This window comes from Humulus lupulus, chromosome 8 (assembly GCF_963169125.1).
Source record: "Humulus lupulus chromosome 8, drHumLupu1.1, whole genome shotgun sequence".
Lineage (NCBI taxonomy): Eukaryota > Viridiplantae > Streptophyta > Magnoliopsida > Rosales > Cannabaceae > Humulus > Humulus lupulus.
In genome coordinates this window covers 88,920,861-88,945,551 of record NC_084800.1, presented here as the reverse complement: position 1 = coordinate 88,945,551, position 24,691 = coordinate 88,920,861, and the positions used below count along the sequence as shown (strand labels likewise).

General features: G+C 39.8%; 1 protein-coding gene across 1 annotated transcript; it reads right to left on the bottom strand.

Annotated features, from left to right (window-relative positions):
* Positions 1-5,284: 5,284 nt before the first annotated feature.
* Positions 5,285-6,485, bottom strand: LOC133793947 (oleosin 1-like). The gene has a single exon (XM_062231169.1). It carries the CDS (start codon positions 6,378-6,380, stop codon positions 5,940-5,942), a length of 441 nt encoding a protein of 146 aa, XP_062087153.1. The 5' UTR covers positions 6,381-6,485; the 3' UTR covers positions 5,285-5,939.
* Positions 6,486-24,691: the final 18,206 nt, after the last annotated feature.

Below are 24,691 nucleotides of genomic sequence, written 5' to 3'. Positions count from 1 at the left end.
ATGCAGTATATATGAACATGTAAATAATGATGAAGATAATACAAACTAGATTCAAAGTTTAACATAAAAAAACTCAAAATACAAACTATATAATCAATGAACATAATACATAACACATCTCGGAGCCTCAGAACATTTGAAAGAATAATCCAGATAATGAAACAAAACTCTAAAACACAACTTAATACCTCAAACCAATAAAGCACATAAACCTTATTAAAGTACTTAATATATCAACATAGCCAAATTAGGCAGTTGAGTTTATACCAAATTTATAAATCTAATTCATATTTGAAAAAGAGCATTGGACTTTGGATACATTTATTAGAAAAGGAGCAAATAATTGTGTCAAACCTTATCTCAATAAAACAATAAATTAAGTTTAAATGTGCAAAAGAATAATAAAAACTAGTTTCTTAATTACATATATAGATATCAAGCATATAAGTTAGTTCAAACAAATCCAGAATTATGTCAAATTCAGCAAGCATAAAGATTATGATGTTACAATCAAAGAATCTCACCAAAATCAGTATTTCACCCATACTCAAAATCTCATATTTCATTCAAGCCAATTAGTCAACAACATACAATATAATTTGACATAAATCATTTAATAGATTTGAATAACCACAGAAAAAACTAAAAAAAAAAATCATAGAGCTACTCTCATTAGAAACAATACATCATAAGCAAGCATGAGAAAAGAGTAAGACAGTAATGAATGAGTTACTCTCATTAGAAACTAACTGAACCCCCTTTGGATGAGTAGATTTGCATTTCCCTATAGAGGAAACAATTAATCTACATAACAGTGGAATAACCATTTAATTTCTCACTAACATATATCACCCATTGATTCATTGAATCCAATCTTTTAATTTCAAAATCACACAAAATGCAAAGAACTGATAAATGTTCACCATCACAGTAGGCAATATTACAGAGATAATAAAAACTCATCAAAATATCTAGATTATAAAAACTCATCAATATTAATAACTATTGATGTCAAACAAGATAAAACTGAAGATATACAAGACATTCTAGAGCCACAAACTGTGATATTCAAAGCTTTTCATATAAACACAACCAAGCTTGTAATTCATAAATACAAGAAGTATCCAAAGCCCAAATGAAGACAACAATGAAGAAAATACAAACCAGAAAGCAGATGACCTAATCTGAATACAAATCATTTAAAGTCCCTTAAAGACATGTTCATTGGTAATATGTTCTTAAAAACATGAGACATTAAGGTAATATGTTCTTGAAAAAAATCATATCAATTTAAAAATCAGAAACACACGCAAGAAAAGATAGATCATATCCAAAAATACTCAAACACTGAAAATTTAATCTCATAAAGAGATCAAATACCAAATCTGAAATATACTAAGACACAAGCAGCAAAGCATTTCTAATAGACACACATATATACAAAATCAAGCTAGTAGACATTTAAGGAGAAAGAAGTATTGCTTCACTAGAAATGCCCAAAACCAACAACATAGCAAGATGCAAACAGAACCACTCAAAATAATTGTTACATCATATCAAACACTTGCACAAAAAAAAATCATATAATAGGATCAAATATCAGGTTCAAAAAATAATTAGAAACAATAAAATAACTAATCAAATTCAAATCATACTCAAAACACAGAATCACAAAATAGCATCATAAATCAAATCTCCAAAATATATTCAAACAAAATATGCCTCAACAATTAAAATTCATCATCAATCATTCAGAATTGGGGATTTTCATCAACCAAGATGCTGAAAATATACCTCAATAGAAAATCTACTAAGTCGTTCCAAACCCATAACCTCACCGCTGCAATCCAAACGCATGACCCAGCCACTGCAATCCAAAGCATTACTGAGCTCCCTGCTTCCAAAACAAATCCAAAAAATACAATCCAATAAAGACAAAGAATCAAAACACCACAATAAATAGATTTAGATATAACAATACCCACCACAAAAAAAAAGAAAAAAAAAGTTAAAGACAAACCAGAAGAAAAGTTGAAAATCAATGGCAATACAAACTGAGAGAAAGACAACAATGGCTTGCTTTGGAGGCGGCTATAGGTGGTTCTGAAGGTGACAGTGGGTGGCTCTGAAGATGACAGAGACAACAACGAGACAAGTGTGGTGTCTTAAAGAAGGAGACATTTGGGTTTCGAAAAGAGCTTGAAGAAACGAGGCATCTCGACGAAGGAGGAGCCTGGGTAAGAGAACAGAAGAGGCATCTTAGAGAAGGTGGCCTCTGGGTTCAAATATGGAACGCGAAGCTTATGGATTCATAGATAGAAGAAGACATACAACACAGAAGGAAGCTTCTCGGAGAAGAGAGAAAAGAGGCCTCTGGTTCAAGAATAGAGATGAAGGCACCTAATGCTCAACCATGGACTAATGGTGGAGGCAGTGATCGATCGAAAAAGAGATAGACGGCTTGGTGTTAGGAAGAGTGAAGAGGATTTGAAAGAGATGTGTTAGGGTTAAAGTTTATAAGATTATATTTATAATAGATAATAATTTTATTTATGTTTTTATTATATTAAATGTATTGATAAAATGATGTCTAAATTATAAAATAAGTATGGTTAGATGCTATGATAATGTTGTAGACACACAGCATTAATTTTAATAAAATTTTAAAAATTAAAATAAAATTGGAGGGAAAAATGAGCTCCAAAAGCTTAAAATTTTCCCTCTAAAATATAAGTAGGTAAAACTCTTTTTCTACCAATTTTATTGGTAGAGAAAAATAAATATGAAATAGTTTATATATTTTGCAATATTTACCTACCAATAGTTCGTACCATTAAATATTTGTAGGTAAAAGTCATCTTTACCTACAAATAAATATAAGTAGGTAAGGAATTGGTAGGTAAATGTCAGATTTCTTGTAGTGACTGCATGTAAACTGCTTACCCCACCGAGTCGTATACCCTACAGGTATACGCTGATCAATGTGTCGGGGGGTCTACTCAGCCTACTCCACGTGTCCAATTTTGGTGCCACGTTAGACATAGAGCTGTAAATGTGGGCCGCCCGGCCCACATTTTTCGTGCCTCCGGTAAATTCGGGTGGGGCCGGGCCCGGCCCACATTCAATTCGTGCCGTGCTCGTGCGGGCCCATTTTTTAAAGAGTAGGCCCAGCACGGCCCATGGGCCCGGCCCATGTCGTGCCGTGCTCATGCCGTGTCGGGCCGGCCCACTTTCCTTATTCGGGTCGGCCCACTTTCTATATTCGAGCCCACTTTTTTTTTGCTAAAAAATGTGAGGATGGAGAATTGAACCCTCCACCTCCTCTTTAACCATCAATGGACTTACCACCACACCAAATATATTTCTTTGTTTAAATTATAATTTTAGATATTTTTATATACTTTTTAACAATATTTTACACAAAATTACATCAAAGATAATTATTAGAATTTTAATACCTACTAATAAATGCTAAAAATTTAACTAACAAATCTTAAAATAAATTAATATAATTATAAAAATATAAACATTGAAAAAAATAAGACATATATTATCATTTTAATTTATTAATTATTGACAAATAAAAATTTATTATGATTATTAATGTCAAAATATCGGGTTTTTTATCGTGTCGTGCTTTCGGGCTAGTTTGTTCGTGCTTTCGTGTCATGCCTTCGGGCTTGTCGTGTCGTGTCGTGCCGTGCCTGGCCCAAGCCCATATTTTTTCGTGTCGTGCCTGGCCCAAGCCCATATTTTTTCGTGCTGTATCGTGCTCATGCCTCCCGGGCTCGTGCCGGTTTCGTGCCGTGCTCAAAAGCCCGGCCCGTATTTACAGCTCTAGTTAGACATGTCAATTTTTGGGATAACACGTAATTATTTTCAAAAATCAACTATGTTGACGCGGTTTTTCACCAACAATAGATTAGAAATCTAATAAGAATATTAGTACTTATTTGTAAACCGTAATGAACTTATAAGAACTCTTTCCTACACATACAATTTTAAGTGGTTCAGTGGTTAAAATCCACCTAGTTCACGAGACAATATTATTGATTTTCTCTCACAATTTCTACAGAGTTTCAATAATTCTAAAAGGTCGTCCCCTTCCCTGTCCATTATCCCTTATATTTATAGTGGAATTTCCTGGACATATTTTGGTAACCGTATGCATAAATATGATATACATTTAATATAGATAATTCTCATCTATATTGAGATATGATTGGATAACAAAATATACTATACTATTATCTTGGATAATAAATGATAGATGGGCAATACAATCTCGGCATTAATGAACGTATAAAAAGCTTCCAAATCTCTTGAGATCCTTCAATATGTGTTCTGACCAGGTTTCCACGAGCTGACTATCTTCACCGAGCTGGTGATCAAAAATTATTCGAACCTTAGCTCGGATTAACTTCAGAGCGCTCAAAGGAGGATGTCTCAAACTGGACCGTTATCCTAAAAGTGCTCTGATAATAAGCTGAATATCGTATTGCCAAGTCTCAACTTTTTAAGGTGCAACAAACTATCCATTAAAATCTATTAGGCAGTCTAAGAGTCCTGAAACTATTAGGGACACTAAACTTTACGAGTGAAAACGGAAATGATGAGTGAAAACGGAAATAATAATAATAGCTATTAAGTGAAGAAGCACTGTTGTTATTATTTTGAACAATAAATTTGACATAATCTTGACAAAAACACGGCATATGAGCCAACCTTGCCAAATCCTATGGTGTATTATTTTCTTACAACAAATCACTAATACTTATTGAAAAAAATTACTCCAAAAAAATTCGAAACTCGGTAAAAATATTCAGAACTTGTCAACTTTTAATTTGTGTAAAGCCTGTAATAATGTACAAGACTTTCCACATAAATTTAGCAACTACATCCAGGATAATTAACGTCAAACCAACCAGAATTACTCATGGACCTATTACATAAAGAAATACCACAGATCAATCACATATTTCAACATAAATCAAAGAAAGTTTATGTTTATATTACATAAACCACATATATCTAAAACAATAACACATAATCAATCGCAGGGTACAAGTTAAAGTGATGGCCAGACACTTCAGCCGAGACCCACATCGATGTCAAGGTGATATCCTGGTTAATGGATATCTCACCTCTCTTATTGGAAGGGATCGGCCTTCCAGGATTATGCAGCAAAATGGCGTCGACAATGCCCGAACCCTAGCTCTTCCATTACCGCGAGGTGGGACTCTTAGCCAATGCTTATTAGAGAGGTTTTTGCGATTGAATAGTCCAATTACAGGTTTTAAATAACGTTTTACAACTCCGAAAAAGACGGGCTAATTTAGTTCTTACATTTTATTGCTTAATAATTCAGGAATATACCCTCATGATAATTCATATATAATTTTATGTCTCGTTTTATGCTAGTCAGTCACAAGTCCAATTACGTGTACTGTTTAATCATGCACTTCAAACAATCACACTCGTGCACATTGAAGTTTATTGCCTGACACGTGCTGCATTGCATACAAGTTCGACTCTTACCAAAAATCACACGCGTGCACATTTCATGACGCCACCAACACATTATTTGTTTTTTTTAGTGTTATAAAGAAGAAAATGAAGTTAAAAGAGATGTTTGAAGAAAGAAAAAAAAAAGTCCATATTTAACACATAAATTTCTCTTACAAGAACGAAACAGAGACCACAACACAAGAAGACAAAAAGAAATAAAGAGGAAAAAAGAACAAACAGAAAATGTCTTCACCATAAACAGAAAATAAATTAACAAAAAGTAACCTCTCCCATCCACATCAACATTCACATGAGCTAGCTTTTCTTATTATTCATGACATAACTCTTATAATCGACGCACCCAAAGCGGCCACGTCATCGATCGGAACCCTAACTCCAAAAGTACAGCTATGCATGCATGGTGAAGAATCTTAAGACTGCTGCTGGCCGGAGGTGAGATGCTGCTGCCCAAACTGCTCGGCCTTGTCCTTCATCTCCCTAGCCTTGCTGGCGAGCTTGTGCCGAGCTTGGTCGAGCTGGTCAGCTCCCAGTGGGTGCTTACCTGTGACGTACCTGTATATCCACGATAACACTGTGATCGCCGCAACACCGAATCCGCCCGAGGTCAGGAACCCTGTTAGGATCAGCCCCACGGTGATCAGCGCTGGGACGAGAACCGGACTGAATATCACGAACAGTGGGGTTGCGATGGTCAGAGCGATGACCGTGGCGGCCAGGACTAGACCCGAGAGTATCAGAAGGGAACCACCTGCGGTTACGGCCGTGGCAGCCTTGACCACTTGGTGGGACCGGGGCTGGTGCTGCTGTTGGCCACCGTACTGCTGTTGAGACTGCTGGTGAAGCTCCGCCATTGGATCGGGATGATCGAACGGCTCTGGTAGCTGATGAGCGTTTGATGATAAGAAATTGAGGAGATACTGATGAGTGTTTCGAAGGGAGGGGATTCTGATTTGAGAGTGATATATGTTGGGGAGTTTATATAGGAGGGGAAGTCTGCGAGCGGAGGAGAGTGTGGCGTGGCACGTGTACAGTAGGAGAGTGGCACGTGTTGAGTCCTTCTCATGCAAGGGTTTGCATGTCACTCAGAGCTTCCTGTCTTGCGACACATTGTTTTTTACCACCAAATATCCTACTTTAGACGTTTTTTAAGATTAAAATTTTATAAAGTTAGGTTATTACGTATACAACTACTATTTTGCCTGAAACTTCCTATTCTTTTTAATATTAATTTTACTACGTACGTAATAATTTACAGTATAAAAAAATTGAAAATAATTAAGTACTGAGGTGTTAAAATCTGCAGAAATTCGCGGAAACTTTATTACTGTGGGGAAGGATCAGAATGAAAGAATTAATTAAAATAATAAATAATATTTTTATCCCTCAATTTTTGACACTATTATATTTTCTCCCTAAAATATAGAATTATTAAAATCTCTCCTTATACTATTGATACATATCTACTCATGTTACGATTTGCATAATATAATTAATATTTTTGCCCCCAAATTTTCACAACTACTAAATTGTATCCCTTTAATTATTTTATTGAAATCGTAACAGAAAATACGATCTGATAGTATCAATCATAACAGGGGATATGATCTGATAAAGAAAAATAAAGATATTTGTGTTAGTCACACATGGAAATTTGAGTACTCTTTCAAAAATATATATATATATATAATTCCACATCCATAGCTCGGTAAGTTATTGATAAGCAAGGAGAATCTATCTTGCTTGCACAGAAGGGTACAAATCATTGTGGGTAGAGCAAAAATGCATGTGACTTGTGTGCACTCGCATGCCTACGGGCACACCCAGTCTGCATTGGGCCTCTTTTGCAACCCATAATTTATTTTTCCTTCCAAATCGGACCACAATATTCTACAACACTCTAGAAACGAATCTAGGAGATATCATCCTTACCTTACACGAAATGACTTCAATTTTGAGCAATTGCCCAAAATTGACTTTTTGGGCAGTTACGCAATTTTGTTTGCTTGATTCTCAAGAAATTGGTCCCCCTTGAAGGCTATAAATAGAGGGCTTCGCCTCATTGTTTCACACACTAATTCGAAATCTCTCCCTCAATTTTCAAAATTCTCTCGCTCTCGCTCTCTCTCTCTCTTAATCGAAATTCTCTTGGTTTCTAATTGAAGCACCTCCAAGTTCATACCATCTAGCGTTGAATCTCTTTTAGTTCTCAGCCAAATCTTGGTGGTGTTCTTAGACATTCGTCAATTCGTTGGGAGTAGAACCAAGGTGCTTAGCTGCTGCTCATAAACCATTTTATCCTGGGAGACAAACGTCGTTAGCAATCCTCTAGCACCTAGTGAGGAAGCACAATTATTTTAAGGAGATAGTATGGTACACTAGACTCTGTTTGACACAAAAGCGGTATTTATAATACATGTTTTTTTATATTAGTTTAATATGCTTGTACTCTCTTCATCTCCACTTATCATAATATATGCTTATGGTTATTGTCTATTTATTGTATTTATAAGCAATATCACATGCCTAATTTCTAATAATTGTGTACACATCTAATTCAAATGACTAACTTAGGCTTATTAAGCCTCTTCTAATGTTCACCATAAAAGATATATCAATGCCAATAATGACTAAAGACCAATAATCAATCGAAATCTCATTTTTAAAGTAAAACAACGATCCACAAATCTCATGGTAATCAACACATTGTGTCTGATAGTCACAAGACAAAAGATCAATAAACATACGAACAAACTCCATAACTAGATTTGAAGAAGATCTAGTCGAGGGTTGTCCAGAATAAACACACCTAGTGGCACTAAGCCAACATGGCGAATAATTGCCTCAAAAGACACTAACCCAATCAATGAGATAGTCCATTTTTTTCACTTAGGCCGACTATTTTGTAAACTCTGATTATATTGATGTTTTAATTAACTCTTTTGGGCTCCTCCGACAAAAATTTTATATCTTTAATGAAAATTTTAAACCTTTTTACCAAAAATTTTAGTACATAAACCTTTATTTTTCTTTAATTGCACTTTTGAGTCCAAATGACTCGCTTAACGAGTTAAGAACTATTTTAAGCACACTGTGTAATGGTCTTGGATTAGAAGGACATTACAACTTGATATTAGAACTTCCAAGGCTTTATGGTTCCTGAAGATATCGACCGAACATGTATGCTCGTTGTTAAAGACAAGCTCGACTCACGGTTTGGTAGGTAATGGGTTGATTACATTTTTAATTGTTCATTTAAATTATATTCCTTGTCTGCATGCTAGAATAAGGAGCATGATATATATTGTTAGAGCAGGGCCTTCTTGATTGTTATGTGAATGTCATAGAGATTTTTATTAGCGTTAATGTTACATGTGAATGTCGTGTTTTTTCGAGTTTGATTGTAGGATGGTTCCTAGATGTGGTTATCATTCTTGATAAGATGAGTCATTGATTGCAGACATACTTGGAAGTTATGTCTTCAGGGCGGTCAATCAAACTAGGCGGTGCTAACATCGAGGCTGAAAATGATAACCAGGGCCAGAACCACCCACCTGCCCCTCAGAATTGCTAGTATACATTTGTAGATATGCAAGCTAAACTTCAGAGGCAAGAGGAAGAGATCAGATGGTTGAGGCAGCAAGTTCCGCCAAGGAATGTTGCCTAGCTCGCGCCACCGGCAACAACACTGTTATGGGTACAACCAGAGATTGAGAATAGATGGGAACCACTGTAAGAGAGTTTCCAGAAAAAACACCCTCCAACCTTTCAAGGAGGCCCAGATCCACTAAGAGCTGAGTAATGGATGGGCATGATCAGTTCCATCCTTGACTTCAATAGGGTGGTGGGTAACGACGGAGTGGCCTATTCCACTTATATGTTATGGGATGACGCCCGGACATGGCAAGAGGTGGTATCCTAGACTCGGAACGTCGCTATGATTGGATGGGAGTAATTAAGGAAATTGTTCAACGAGAAGTATTATAATGACGCAGTTCGAACTGTGAAGATGAATGAATTTATTAATCTGGTTCGGGGTAACATGACAGTGTCAGAGTACGCCATGAAATTAGATGGGTTGTCCAAGTTCGCTTTTGACTTGGTACCGACTGATGTGGCTTAGAATGAGCGATTTGTTCGATGACTGAATTTCAGGATAGCCCAGGGTGTCAAAATCGATTTAGCACCTGGGGTTTCTATATAAGCTCAAGAATTAGAGAAAGCCTCTATTGTTGAGGGCGCAGAGGACAAGATATGGAAGGAGAGCACCGCAAAGTGCAATGCTCGGAGGGTGGTACCTCTGTTTACTAGTCCAGTAGAGGTGGAGACCCCAGTGATCAGAAGAGGAAGACTCCAAAGATAGTTAGTACCCTATGTTCAGATAAGAGACTTCAAGGTATACAAAGTGGTCGTCAGGGCAGAAGTGAGAGATGGAAGAGTTATCTAGAGTGTGCTCTGTGCAGGCGACATCACTTGGGATAATTATGTGCTAAGGCATGTTTCCTATGCAGAGTGGGGAGTCATCTCAAGAAAGATTGTCCATAGTTGAAGAAAAATGAGCCGAAGAAGGGGGACAATTAGTGTAACGACCCAAAATTGCTAACAGAGCTTAGGACCTTGATTAGCATGCCAGGAGGGCATAATTGGTATATGTATGTTTAATTGGTTAAATGTGTGACTATGTGGCATGCATGATTAATATGATTATATGAATATGTGATAAGCATGTTTACGAGTATTAGATATGCATATGGGCCCTTTATAGCTTATAAGGGCATATTTGTAATTTTGGCCCGTTGAGGGCATGAATGTGATAAATTGTTGAGACCACATTATTATGTGGGTATATTTGCAGTATATGGCTTGAGACGGTCCTAGTGAGTGGATTAGCGAAATAGTCACAATGGGGTTTAATACCCGGCTTGAGAGAAGCCTGGCGGTAATTTTGAGAATTTAGAGAATATTTTGGGATTTATTAGATATTGAATAAGTATTTGGTAATTAATTGGACGTGACAGGATTAATTGGTAAATATTAGGAACACTTGATGAGTTAGCCGGAACTGGGGAGAAAATACTATTTTACCCTTAGAATAACTAAATAGTTAGGTAATATAGGGGAGGACATTTTAGTCATTGTGTTGGTAGAGGATGAGATCAGCTTAGGCCTAGAAGTGTTTAGAACTAACTAGACACAAAAGGGAAGCCTTAAACACACACTTTCTCTTTCCTTCTATACAATCTCTTCCTCTCTCTCTCTTATGTTTGAGGAAGTCTTGAGGAGCTGAGGCTTTGGACCAGGAAAACTAGCTGGAAAAACTTGGGAATTTAGGCTCAAATATTGAAGATTTAAAGATGAGGGGTTCAACTACAATCTAAGGTTTATCTCCAAGGCTCAGGACTGAGGATCGTGCTCGGGACCATTATGTATCCTCCGCTCGGAATTCAAGGTAAGAAAACGGCACCCCTGCGTGGTTGTGAATGGGACTGAGATTCCCAATTATTGTTTTCTTGTATTATGTGCTTATAAGACTGATGTGATATACACGAATGACCGGCCTAAGGGAGCCGGGGCTGATGGTAAGCATACTGAGCGCGGCCCAGCCTAACCGAGCTAGGACTAGCTAGATCAACAGGGGGTTCGGCCTAAGTGTGCCAACCCTGATTATTTGAGAACTTGAGATTATGTGTTTATCATTGACTAGCTGAATATTTTTACTCTGTTTTATGTTTGAATATTATTGCTACGTGGTGCAGGTAAAGGCAAAAGGAAGTTAGCCCAACCATGAGTTGGAGAGCTCTGGGGGCGGAGTGTACATAGTTAACTGCTCGACTGCCACGGCTGAGGGAAAGTACAGGGACAAAGGCCTAAAACTTATATTTTGCCATTAGAACTGTTGAGAATTGTAACTATCACTTGTACCCTATTTTTGGGATCCCATGTCTTAAACATCCAATTTAATGAAAATTAACCGTTTATATTCAAAATCTTTAACCCTAATCTGATGGTTGACCTTAGGATCACCTTTTTATACAAATGACTTGATTAGCAAGTGTTGTCCCCAAAATTTCAGTTCAATGACGTGGCAATCAGAAGTAACAAGTGGCAGTGCATGATCATCAAGCGGCACATTACTAGTCAATAAATGTGCTGACCAATGGAGGTGCAAAGTTAGAAAATGATCTACGGAGTTGTGATATTGTTGGTCGGAAGATGGTTTTATCTGGTCAGGAAGATGTTTACTCGGCCAGGTAAGAATTTACCTAGTCAGGAAATAATTTACCCGACCAGATAAGAATTTAACTGGTCAGGAGAGAGTCTTACCCGACCAGACACATCAGAAGGGGTGTTTGTCCGACCAGGAAATGGTTTAACTGGTTAGGAAACGATTTACCCTACCAAATAAGAGTTTTGTCTGTTCATGAAGGTGTTTTACCCGACCAGACACATTAGAAGGGCAGTTTATCTGACTAGGTAAGGATTTAACTGGTCAGGAAGTGTTTTACCCGACCAGTTACATCAGAAAGGTGTTTCACTCGACGAGTTACATCAAAAATGGGTTTCACTCGACCAGTTACCTCAGAAAGGGACCCAACCAGTCACATCAAAAAGGGGCTTCACCCAACCAGTTACCTTAGAAAGTGGTTTCACCCGACCAATAACCTCTAAAAGGGGTTTCACCCGACCAGTTACATCAGAAAGGGGTTTTACCCGACCAGTTACATCAGAAAAGGGTTTCACCCAACCAGCTATGTTAGGTTGAGGAGTGTAGCCGACCAGATGTGTCAGAATCTCAGGAGTTAATTGCCCAGTGACTTCTTTACAGAATCACAGTAACAACTTCAACCCGAATCGCTTATAAGTACCATGCGAATCTCTCAGATATCCCGAAGTAATAGCTATATTGTTGTATTTTGAATTTGTTTATTACTTTATTAAACAAAATTGGTTAAAACAACCAAGAACTCTATTAAAATGAGAGAATTTTCATGTACGATCCATTAGCCTATAAATAAAGAGCTCATGGCATCATTTTAGGGGATCTGATCTTTTGGAGACTTTTAGACTCTCTAATTTTGAGACTTTGGGACTGTAACTTGGGGTATTCTTAGGGCATTTTCTAAAAGAGCTTAGAGAGAGAAACTTTGTACTTTTCTATTTACACTTAAGAAACTCAGTTGGCTCAGGTTCATCTGACCTTAAGTGTAGGCTACATATATCACAACTCCAAGTGGATTATGCTATTACCAACAAATTTTGGGGCTAAACCACTATAAAATTGGTCGTGTTGTTTTTATTTTCTATTCAAGGCTATTGTCTTCATTGTCATTTTTGCGTCTACTCGCCGTTGGCCAAAATCGTGGTCAGCATTGTTTGTGCTTTCATTAAGAGCCTGAATAGAAGAAATACACTATTATCCTACCAATATGGCACCCAAGAAGCCTAGTACGTCAAATGTAAATAAAATTGTTAGTCCAGAAGGTCCTGCACCTGAGAACCCTGACACTGAGCCTAGGGTATTTCTCAAGGAGACAACTCCAAGAGGCCATGGGGGCTTTCCAAGAAGAAATGATGCAATTCAATGCTCGGCAAGAGTCTTTTGCTGAGGAAATGGCCAGGCAGAAAGTTGCATTCGAGTAACAGAGACGAGAAATGGATGCTAGAAGCGAAGAGATCAGGCAACGAAAGGAGGAGGCCGACCGGCGACATCGCGAGGCAGTACTTGCTCTAGAAGCAGCTACTCAATTGTCTTATGCAAATTCCCAAGCCGCAGCACGAGCGGTTGCCCAGTGAGAAAGAAACAATAATTTTGGTCAAAAGTCCCCTGCTGGCAGGGCCGATCTCGGGGGCCGGACAGAAGTAGAAGCAATCCCACTGGTCGGGAAGATGATGAGGCCCGGTCTGGGACTGCATCAACACAAAGGGAGAATTCTAAAACCCCTTCTAAAAGCCACCGGTCAGAAACTTCTCGATCAGGAAGTCACCAGTCGAGAAGTAAGAAGAATCCGCCCGAGCACAACCAGACCAGAGCTCCTCGAGATAAGAAAACTCCACATTATAAGATGGGTATGGTCGAGATGAGGCTGATAGTCATCAAACCGACCAGTCAAAAGAAAAAGAAGGAATCGACCAACAAGAAGGAGGAAAAGACCGCTCGGGCTATGCCGAGAAGCAGCCACTGCATCCTGGCCAGGAGCGTAGTGGGAGAGAGCGGGTCTCGCATAGTAAGCCCTCTGAAAAATCAAAGAGTACGGTGTTCGATCGGCTAGGAGAACATGCTTCTCGGAAAGATCTAAAAGACGTTATCAACGACAAGAGGAATACCATCCCAGTCGAAGGGCAAGATCTGACCTGCCCTACTGATCAAGTAGAAATACTTGAATACACTACACCAGATGGAAATTCCCAAACGGGAGGTCAAAATTTCGGAGCCTCGTCAGTTGCACCAGTCATCCAAGCCCAACTTGATGCGCTAACAGCTGCAGTGCAGGGTTTATCTAAATGGTCTTCTAGGATAGATGTAGTAGACCATAGGAGTGGCAGTTCATTTTGTGCCCGAATCAAAGCAGCCCAGCCACCGTCAAAATATAAAGCACTGGTGCTACTGGTGTATACAGAAAAAGAAGATCCCATCAGACATGTTGGGAAATTTGAGGACTAGATGGAACTACTTGGGTAAGTGATGATTATCGATGTAGAGTCTTCCCGACTACATTGTCAAATGCTGCCTAGGAATGGTATTGGAAGTTTAAGCTGAATTCCATTACCTTATGGGAAACATTCAGGAAGGAGTTTTGTAGACAATTCAGTGCTGCCCGAACTCCAGCAGTTTATGTCATCCACTTGGCCGATATCAAACAAGGAAAAGATGAATCTCTAAAGAATTATATACAGAGATTCATGAAAGAGGCCAACAGAGCAATTGTTGTAGGAGATGAGGGGAAGATGGTTGCCATATCCTTTGGAGTCACTTACCGAAGCCCTTTGTGGGACAGTATACATAGAAATTTAATTTCAACACTTCAACAATTTCTTGACCGAGCAGACAAGTATATGAAATTAGATGATGCAATCGAGAAAGAGGAGAAGGGCATAAACCATCCGGGCAGATTAGCTGACCCTCCTAAGAATGGTGGAAACGGTCAGAATGGTGGAAAGAAACGTGGGAATAACGAGTCTGACCGCCATGAAGAAAAGAAGGCTAAGTCGAGTTCAAACGACAAGCCAACCAAGTATAAGCCTTAGTTCACTAATTACACCATTCTCTCGGCCATCCGGGGGGAAATATATCTCGCTAGTCATGAGGAGGTTCTCTACAGGAAACCTTCACCCATCAGGAAAGAGATGAGTAAGAGAGACATGAATAAGTTTTTTCGTTTCCATGGAGATTATGGTCACGACACAAATGAATGAAATCACCTCAAGGACGAGATAGAATTTCTTCTCCGGTCGGGCAAGTTGAAAAAGTATCAGGCAGAGAAACCCCAAGGAGAAGGAGGCAATAACAATCTTGGGTTCAAATGACAGTAATCTCTACCCTTGCAACCCAGGCATGTGGACTTTACCTTAGACACTATATGTGGAGGTCCACACTTGGCCGGGGATAGTAACAAAGCAAGGGAGAGGTATGCTCAGACACTTCGACATGAGCTGGAGTGCTAGGATCAGATTGGGTGAACGGAGCTTGATCAGGAACCACTGGAATGGCGAGCGTCTATGGATATATTATCACTAAATACTACTTTCAGAGTGGTAGCTTACTTTCAAGTTGTTTAACTTGTTATTTAAGTTTGGTTTATGAGCTGGTTATTTGCTGACCAATCATTTATTTTTTTAATAATTTTTGTTGTTTAAGAGTCGTTATTAGACACGTTTTGTCTTTTTTCAATTTATGAGTAATAAAAGAGACTACACGCAGCATGGTCAATTCTTGCTACAAATATGCATGTGTGTTAATTTTTCGAACAGTGCTCAACTGGCCAGTAAAATCGGACAGTGTTCAACTGCTAGAATATTTTCCATATATTCTATGTGTTTCACGAGTAATTAACTACTCGAACAGATTTGGTCAAGTAACAAGTGACCAAAGATCTTTCAACCCTCGGTCACTTGGGGGGCACATGGGGTATACTGGTATATAATTTAACACAGGCAATAAGAGCATGAGTTAAGATATTTGTTTTTAGGCTGACTTGTAAATTTTTGAAGTCAAAAAAGGTCATTAAGCTAACTTGTTTGACAAAGCTTAAGTAACTTGGAATTTTTCAAATTTTCAAGTTAGAATATTCGTATGAAAATAAACATTATGCTCATAAAATGTTAGAGCAATAAGAGTGTGAGAAAGTATACTTAGTAGGGACTTATGAAATGTCTAGAATTTCTAAGTTAGAAAACTAAGTACTCATGCGAAAATATAAGGCATACATCAAAATGACTTTACTATTCACAAAAAATTTATAATGTTTTGATTCTAAAAAGACTTAGAAAGTTTCAAGTTAGCAAAGAAAAGTAAAGTATAAATGCTAACAGCTCGGTCGTACGAGAAAAATATCAAAGTTGCTAAACAGCAATTGTCTTAACAAAAGTATAAGAAAAAATAGTAAACTACTGGCCAAGTACAAAGTTTTGCTGGTCAGGTACAAAGTTTTACTGGTCAGGTGCAAAGTTTCCCGAGTTGGGAGAGTAGATACAACTTCCCTGGTCGGCAGAGCATCCATCACTGGTCGAGCAGGAAACTCTGTGGTTGGATAGGAAGCTCTCTGGTCAGCTAAGAGTATTTATTGGTCGGGTAAACTAGTCTCTGGCTGGTCAACACCGTCATCAACATCCAGGACCTCCTCTGGTCAGAATGATAGAGCAGGAGAGGCAGGCACAATGCCAGCTAGAAGAGTCGCCTCCTTAGCAGCCTTGGCTTCGCATTTGGTGAGTTCTTTGGCCTTTGCTTCTTCAGAGAGAAATTCGAGGTTGAGAGGCTTGTTTAACTTCCAAATCTGATAGAAGCAGTTGAAGCGGATTTCTTCATAACAAGCCAGATCAACTTCCTTTTCGTGTTTCAGCTCTTCATTCTCTTGAGTCTTCATCTCCAGCTGGTTGGTCAATGTCTTATTGTCCTGAATTTGCTTATTGTTCTCATCAACCAACTCCTTCAACAATTTATCTCAGTCAGCAATTTTTTTCTCTGGCTGCTCAATCTTTTCTTGGAGATCTTTCTCAGACTTAGTCAGACTTTCAATCTTTGCCTAGGCTTCCACCAATTGATCATTCAAGACCTTGACCAGCTCCTTATAGTCTACTACTCGGCGTTGAGCATGACTAACAGTGATGAGTCCCTGGAGCAAATAACCAGAAAATTATTCAGAATAAGAACAATCAATGAGAAAGTGAGTGTTTCTGATAAGATGTTTACACTCATAATATGAGCAAGGCCTTTGTGAAGGACAACTTCAATGCTTTGTCGGGGTAGAATCTCAAAGGTCTGAGTTGCCGTTGAGTGGTGAAGAGTATGGTCTAGTAACTCTTTTCCATACTCACCAGCAAAGCGAAGGGGCTCGCTTAAGCAGGCTGATCGAGTAGTTTGAAGGCTAGCAAAAGAAGGAATAGATGGAGGAGTCAAGCATGGGACAGTGACTAACTGATCAGATGGTCTCCCCTGGTTAGGCAGTGTAGTCCTCATGACCTTGCTTGGAGGATTCAGGCTACTCCCTTGATTAGTTTTCCTCTTTTGGGTAAAGGTAGTGTTGAACTGCTTAAACATGTCTAGATCTGCAAAAAAGTAAAGCGAAAACTCGGTCAGTGAATGAAAAGTTTTACTGTGACCACATGACTCTACAGACTTTCATGACAATCATTCTCAAAAATTCATCTAGAACAAAATAAACTCTAGTTACTGTTAGTAGAAAAACCTAAGTTTAGAATTTCATCGAAAATGTTGTCCTCGTCTTCTGACGATGAGTTGTCTTCTCTAAGGAGCTCGATGCTTTTTCCTTTCCTAGGCCTAATAGGGAAGGTAGGTCGGTCAAAATTTTCAAGAAGAGGCTTTCTAATGATAAGACCACCTGGTCGGCGTGGTTGGGGAGATGGTTCAGGAGAAAACTGGTCAGTCACTACTTTGGTATCGGCATTAGACTGATCAGTCGAATCTGCTTCATCAGTTATGATGTCCACACCAATATCTTGCTTGTTTTGTAACAACCCCGCCAATTGAAGATTCTCCAAGGTGACCAAGTGCTTAACATCCTTATCCTCAATGGGCATGTTAGCGAGATTATCTGCCCGGGAATGCATTTCCCTGGTTGGGAAAGGTTGATCAAAAAGGCCTACATGCGTAAAATTCAGGTTGTTGGCTTTGATGTCCAAAGTAAGAAAGTATTTCGTATAATACTTTCTGGGATTCGATTTATGGGCAATGCCATGAAGATACTTAACCCTTTTTTGCCTATGAAAAAGGTGGAAAAAACATGTATTCTTGTGGCTGAGGTTAGTCCTAAGATTGAACAAATAATGTACCTCATGAAGGGTAGGTGGGTTCCAACCCTGGAAGTGGTAGAGTATGTATAAGTCAAATAGGGCTTGTATCACGTTTGGAGCAATCTGGAAGGGAGAAACATTAAAGTAATCCGCTATTGACCTAAAGAAAGAATGCAAAGGGATAGTAGCTCCTGCATAAATGTGATACCTAGACCAGGCACAATAGGCACCACCAGGATTATTGGCTCTTTGGTGTGGGTGCACGCATATCACATTCACTCCTTCAAGACCCAAAGACTAAATGTGTTTATCAAACAATTTGGAGTTTAGCTTAGAAGCCTTAGCTACAAACCATGAAGGCACGCAATCTTCTTCTTTCCTCGGTTTAAGTGTAGCAGTTTGTTGGATTTCTGTGGCAAAAGTCTGGGTAACCTTTCTCTTGGGTTTACTAGTTTTTCGAGCTTGGCGATGAGGCTTTGAAGAGGCTTCAGTCTCAACTTCTTCTAATAAATTTTCTCCCATAAAGGGCACTCTTTCCACCACCTTTTGCGCTGTTCTACGAGCAACTTGGGGATCTTGTTCCTGAAGGAGTCGATTAGACTTTTTCACCCTCATCAGTTGATGCTGACGTTACTGCTTAAGGAACTGATCTTCGTGAAGGAAGTATAAAGATGATTGCGGAAGTATTTTCTTGAGATGAAGAAGACGGGCTTCTGGAGTTTGTTTGCTTGGAGATTTAGAAGAAGAACCGCTACTCGGAAAGGTATCACTTGAAGTGGGAGATGAGGAATCAGAGTCTATTTGGTTGTCACCTCCCCTGTAGTCGAAACGATTTATCTACAAAAAATACGGGGAGGTGAGTAAACCAAACAGAAAATGAATGCAAAGTAAAAATATTTACTGCCCAGTGAAAAAAAATTTGAGCAATGAAAACATTTTACTACCAAGATAAAAATTTATGAAAGCAGTAGTGATAATTTGATGCAGTTCAGAAAGAAAGAAAAATTAGTCACACGACACATTCCAAGGCCAACCCGATCGGATGTTGTATTTTTTGTGCTCCTATGGTGTTTGGGTTCCCAAATTTGGGTACATACCCGAGTGGCTAAGCATGTGATCGAGTGGATGAAGGGACACCAAGGAGCCGAGAAGACCCGATCGGCTGGGGGTGTCCGAGGAATCATGGCACCCGAGTGATGCGTGGTCCAGTCAGCTAGCAAGTGCCCGAGGAGTTAGGGCATACCCAACCGGTGAGTCACGGGTTCCAACCATCCAAGGCGAACCCAATCCACCACAAGCACAATTCCAAGTAGCTCACACATGTCTCGAGCAGCCAAAGAATCTGATTGGTCACACAAACAAATTCGAACAGTGATTTTGTTTTAAAAATATATCATCACTCGACAAGCACAAATTAACTCAAAAATGTGGGGTACAAACACGTTTTCCTATTCATGGAGTACACCAACAAGATAAAAAAGGGAATTTCAAGGGTTTCAAAAAGTATCAAAAAAACTTCAAATCATACAAACCCATGAACCCGAATATGAAATAGAATATAGAAAATCAATTTTTTTGGAATTTTGGGACATAGAGAATATTAAAGTTACTGGTGAATCACCACGTGGAGGCAACTGCTAGGATATTCTCTGAATTTCTGATTGGCTATTCAATTTTTGGAGATTTAACTGGTCGGACTTTTATTATTTGTGAAAGTTACTGACCGGGCGGAAGATTTTGGACGACCTCAAAATCATTTTGCTAGAGAAAAGTTTATCATACGAGTAAATCACATAATAAACTTGGGGCAAATGTTATCCCCAAAATTTATGTTTGATGACGTGGCAATCAGAAGTGACAGGTGGCAGTGCATGATCATCAAGCGGCACATTACTGGTCAACAAATGTGTTGACCAAGGGAAGTGCAAAGGTTAGAAAATGATCTACGGAGTTGTGATATGGCTGGTTGGAAGATGGTTTTATCTGGTCAGGAAGATGTTTACCCGACCAAGTAACAATTTACCGGGTCAAGAAATAATATACCTAGCCGGATAAGAATTTAACTAGTTAGGAGGGAGTCTTACCTGACCAGACACATCAGAAAGGGTGTTTGTCCGACCAAGAAAGGGTTTAACTGGTCAGGAAACGATTTACCCGATCGGGTAAGAATTTTGTCTGTTCAGGAAGGTATTTTACCCGACCAGACACATCAGAAGGGCAGTTTATCCGACCAGGTAAGGATTTAACTGGTCAGGAAGTATTTTACCCGACCAGTTACATTAGAAAGGTGTTTTTACCCGACCAGTTACATCAGAAAGGGGTTTCACCCAACCAGTTACCTCAGAAAGGGGTTTCACCCGGCCAGTTACATCAAAAAGGGGTTTCACTCGACCAATTACATCATAAAAGGGTTTCACCCGACCAGTTACATCCAAAAGGAGTTTCACCCGACCAGCTATGTTAGATTGAGGAGTGTAGCCGACCGGATGTGTCAGAATCTCAGGAGTTAACTGCCCAGTGACTTCTTTACAGAATCTCAGTAACAACTTCAACCCGAATCGCTCGTAACTTCCGCGTGAATCTCTCAAATATCCCGAAGTAATAGCTATATTGTTGTAATTTGAATTTGTTTATTACTTTATTAAATAAATTTGGTTAAAACAACCAAGCACTTCGTTGAAACGAGAGAATTTTCATGTACGATCCATGAGCCTATAAATAAAGTGCTCATGGCATTATTTTAGGGGATATGATCTTTTGGAGACTTTTAGACTCTCTAATTTTGAGACTTTGGGATTGTGACTTGGGGTATTCTTGGGGCATTTTCTGAGAGAGCTTAGAGAGAAAAAATTTGTATTCTCTAGAGAGAGAAACTTTGTATTTTCTATTTACACTTAAGAAACTCAGTTGGCTCAAGTTCATCTGATCTTAAGTGTAGGCTACATATATCACAAATCCAAGTGGATTAGGCTATTACCAACAAATTTTGGGGCTGAACCACTATAAAATTGGTCATGTCATTTTTATTTTCTATTCAAGGTTATTGTCTTCATTGTCGTTTTTTCATCTACTCGTAGTTGGCCAAAATTACGGTTAACAACAAGTCTTGCACTATTTCAACTACACATTGTAACACTCTTGGCTATCCAAGGCGTTATAACTAGGTATTAGAGTGGTCTAGGTTTAAGGGTTCCTGAAGGCTAGTTGGGCATGTATAGTCACCGCTAAAGACAAGCTCGACTCAAGGTTTGGTAATTGTATATATGTTATTATATGCCTAAATGCCTGAATGGAATATAAATGCTTTACTGCATGAGTAAAAGGGACATTAAGATATTGATAGGACCTGGCCCTTGACTGCTGTGTGATTATAATGAGGCGTGCTTATTAGCATTGCTACTGCATGTGAGTGAATATTGGAATGCTTGTTTGTATCTTGATTGCATGATGTTGGTTGAGTTTTAATGGTGGACTATGGAAAGATTGTTAACCTGTCATCATGGCCTAACTGCCGAGTCGTTGATTGCAGATAAACTTGGATAGCTATGCGTCCAAGGCGATCTATACGACTAGCCGGCACAAGGTCTAGGGCTAGAGATGATGAGCAGGGCCAAAACCCTCCGCCAGTCCCTGAGAACTAGCAGCAAATACTTGCACATATGCAAGCCCAGTTACAAAGTCAAGAATAACAAATTCGCCTCTTGAGACAACAGGCTCCGTCAGGGAGTGATGCACCTATTATGCCATCTGTTGTGGCACCAATAGTACAGCCACCTAAGGTTGGGAACAGGTGGGGACCACTGTATGAGCGGTTCAGGAGACAACATCCTCCAACCTTTGAAGGAGGACTAGATCCACTGAAGGCTAAACAGTGGATGAGTATGATCACTTCCGTCATGGATTTCATGAGGGTGGAAGGTAATGACACGGTGGCCTGTGCCACCTATATGCTTAGAGAGGATATCCGTATTTGGTGGGAGGTGGCATCACAGACCATGGATATTTCTACTTTGAGTTGGGGTGGGTTCAAAGATCTGTTCAACCAAAAGTATTATAATGTTGCCATCAGGTCAGCGAAGGTTAATGAATTTACAGGGCTAGTACAGGTCAGCATGACAGTTACAGAGTATGCTCTGAACTTTGATAGGCTGGCGAAGTTTGCATCAAACTTAGTGCCTACAGATGCGGCCAGACAGGACAGGTTTTTTTGAGGGCTCAATGTTATGATAGCCTGAGATGTGAAGATTACCTCGGTACCTGGGTAGACGACCTATGCCCAGGCTATTGAGAAGGCTCTTACTGCTGAAGAGGCAGAAAACAAGATCTGGAGGGAGAACGCTATGAGACGGGATGTTCGCAGGGCAGTGCCTCCATCCAAAAGATTTGGTAGGGGAGAAGGCCCCAGTGATCTAAAGAGGAAGACCCCTGACACTTCGACCACTGTTGGTCCTGATAGGAGGGTTCGGGGTGCTCAGGGTGGCCGCCAGGGAGGCGGTGAGATATGAAGAAGTTACCCAGAATGCACGAGGTCCAGGAAGCGCCACCTAGGCGAATGTCGGGCAAAGGCTTGTTATCTGTGCAGGGTGGTGGGACACCTCAAGAAAGACTGCCCAACAACGAAGAAGGAGGAACCAGAGAAAGTGGACAGCTTGACTCCAGCTCGAGCGTTCACCTTGACGCAGGCGGAGGCCGAGGCTAGTCCATCGGTAGTGACAGGTCAGCTTTCTAGCGCTAGCTCCTCTTATATTGTATTAATTGACTCTGGTGCTACACATTTGTTTGTTTCTAGTAAGGTAATTGATAGATTGTGTAGACCTAATGAATATTATACTTCGGGGTTTGGGACTATACTGCCTACAAGGGAACTGGTAGTTTCTAGAAGATGAATTAAAGCACTGCCAGTAATGGTATATAGTAGGGAACTATCAGTAGATTTGATTGAGTTGGGCATGGATGATTTCGTTATGATCTTGGGGATGGATTGGCTGGTCAGATATTGGGCTACTATAGACTGCAAGAAGAAGATGGTGACTTTTGAACCTGAGGGAAAGGATCCCTTTGTTTTCATGGGTGTTTTGCATGGACCCCGCATACCCATAATATCAGCATTGAGGGCTAGGGACCTACTGCAGGGAGGTTGTATAGGTTTTCTAGCTAGTGTGGTGGATACCACTAGAGTTTTGCCAGTAAGGCCGAGGGAGACCAGATTAGTACGTGAGTTTTTGGATGTGTTTCCTGAGGATTTACCAGGGTTGTCGCTACACGATGAGGTTCAGTTTGTCATTGAGTTAACATCGGGAACAGAGCTAGTGTCAAGGGCACAATATAGGATGGCTCCGGTAAAACTGAAAGAGTTGAAGATACAGTTACAAGAGCTTCTTGATTTGGGATTTATCACGCCTAGCTTCTCGCCTTGGGGTGCTTCAGTTTTTTTTGTGAAGAAGAAGGACGGGACTCTAAGGAGGTGTATAGACTACATGGAGTTGAACAAGTTGACCATGAAGAACAAATACCCCTTACCAAGGGTCGATGACCTGTTCGATCAGCTGCAGGGAAAGATGGTATTCTCAAAGATTGATCTTTGATCTGGTTATCACCAGCTGAGGAACATGGATGAGGATATACCAAAGACAACCTTTCAAATGAGGTATGGCCATTATGAGTTCTTGGTCATGTCACTTGGTTTGACCAATGCCTCAGCAGCATTCATGGATTTTATGAATAGGGTGTTCAAGGACTTCTTGGATCAATTTGTGATTGTCTTCATCGACAACATCTTGGTTTACTCTAGTTTAGAGGCAGAGAATGAACAGCATCTCTGACAGGTCTTGTAGAGATTGAGAGAGCATCGGTTGTATGCCAAGTTTAAGAAGTGTGAATTTTGGCTACCAGAAGTGACATTCCTTGGACATATTGTTGGTGAAGATGGGATTAAGGTGGATCCAGCTAAGATAGAGGCAGTGAGAGATTGGCCGAGGCCAAGGAATGCCTCAGAGGTTAAGAGTTTTCTTGGATTAGTGGGATATTATAGATGGTTCATGGAAGAGTTCTCGAAGATTGATGCACCGATGACAGAATTGACACAGAAGAATCTGAAGTTCACCTGGTCAGACAAGTGTGAGATAGCTTCCAGGAATTGAAGTGACGACTGATTACTACTCTGGTATTGAGTCTTCCTTCGAAGGGAGGGAAGTTTGTGGTATACTGTGATGCATTGAGGTTGGGATTGGGATGTGTGTTGATGCAGAATGAGAAGGTTATTGCTTATGCGTCACTGCAGCTGAAGGAGTATGAGCAGCGGTACCCTACCCATGACCTAGAGTTGGCAGTAGTGGCATTCGCACTGAAAGTTTGGCGACACTACCTGTATGGGGAAAAGTGCGAGATATACACCGATCATAAGAGTTTGAAGTACTTCTTCACCCAGAAGGACCTGAATACGAGGCAGAGGCGTTGGCTAGACTTGGTAAAGGACTATGATTATGATATCCTTTACCACCCAGGGAAAGCCAATGTAATGGCGAACGTGTTGAGCAGGAGGGGCCTGGGACAGTTGTTTAGCTCAGCACAGATATCAAGAGTTGGTAGAGGAGATGATTAGAGCGAGGATAGAGTTGGTTGTGGGTCGATTGGCCAATATTACCTTGCAGTCTACCCTCCTGGAGAGGATAAGAGAGGGTCAGATGGGTGATGTGCA

Bases quoted from the DNA above. Each gene is read 5' to 3' on its own strand.
- LOC133793947 (XM_062231169.1), bottom strand. From the start codon at position 6,380: ATGGCGGAGCTTCACCAGCAGTCTCAACAGCAGTACGGTGGCCAACAG.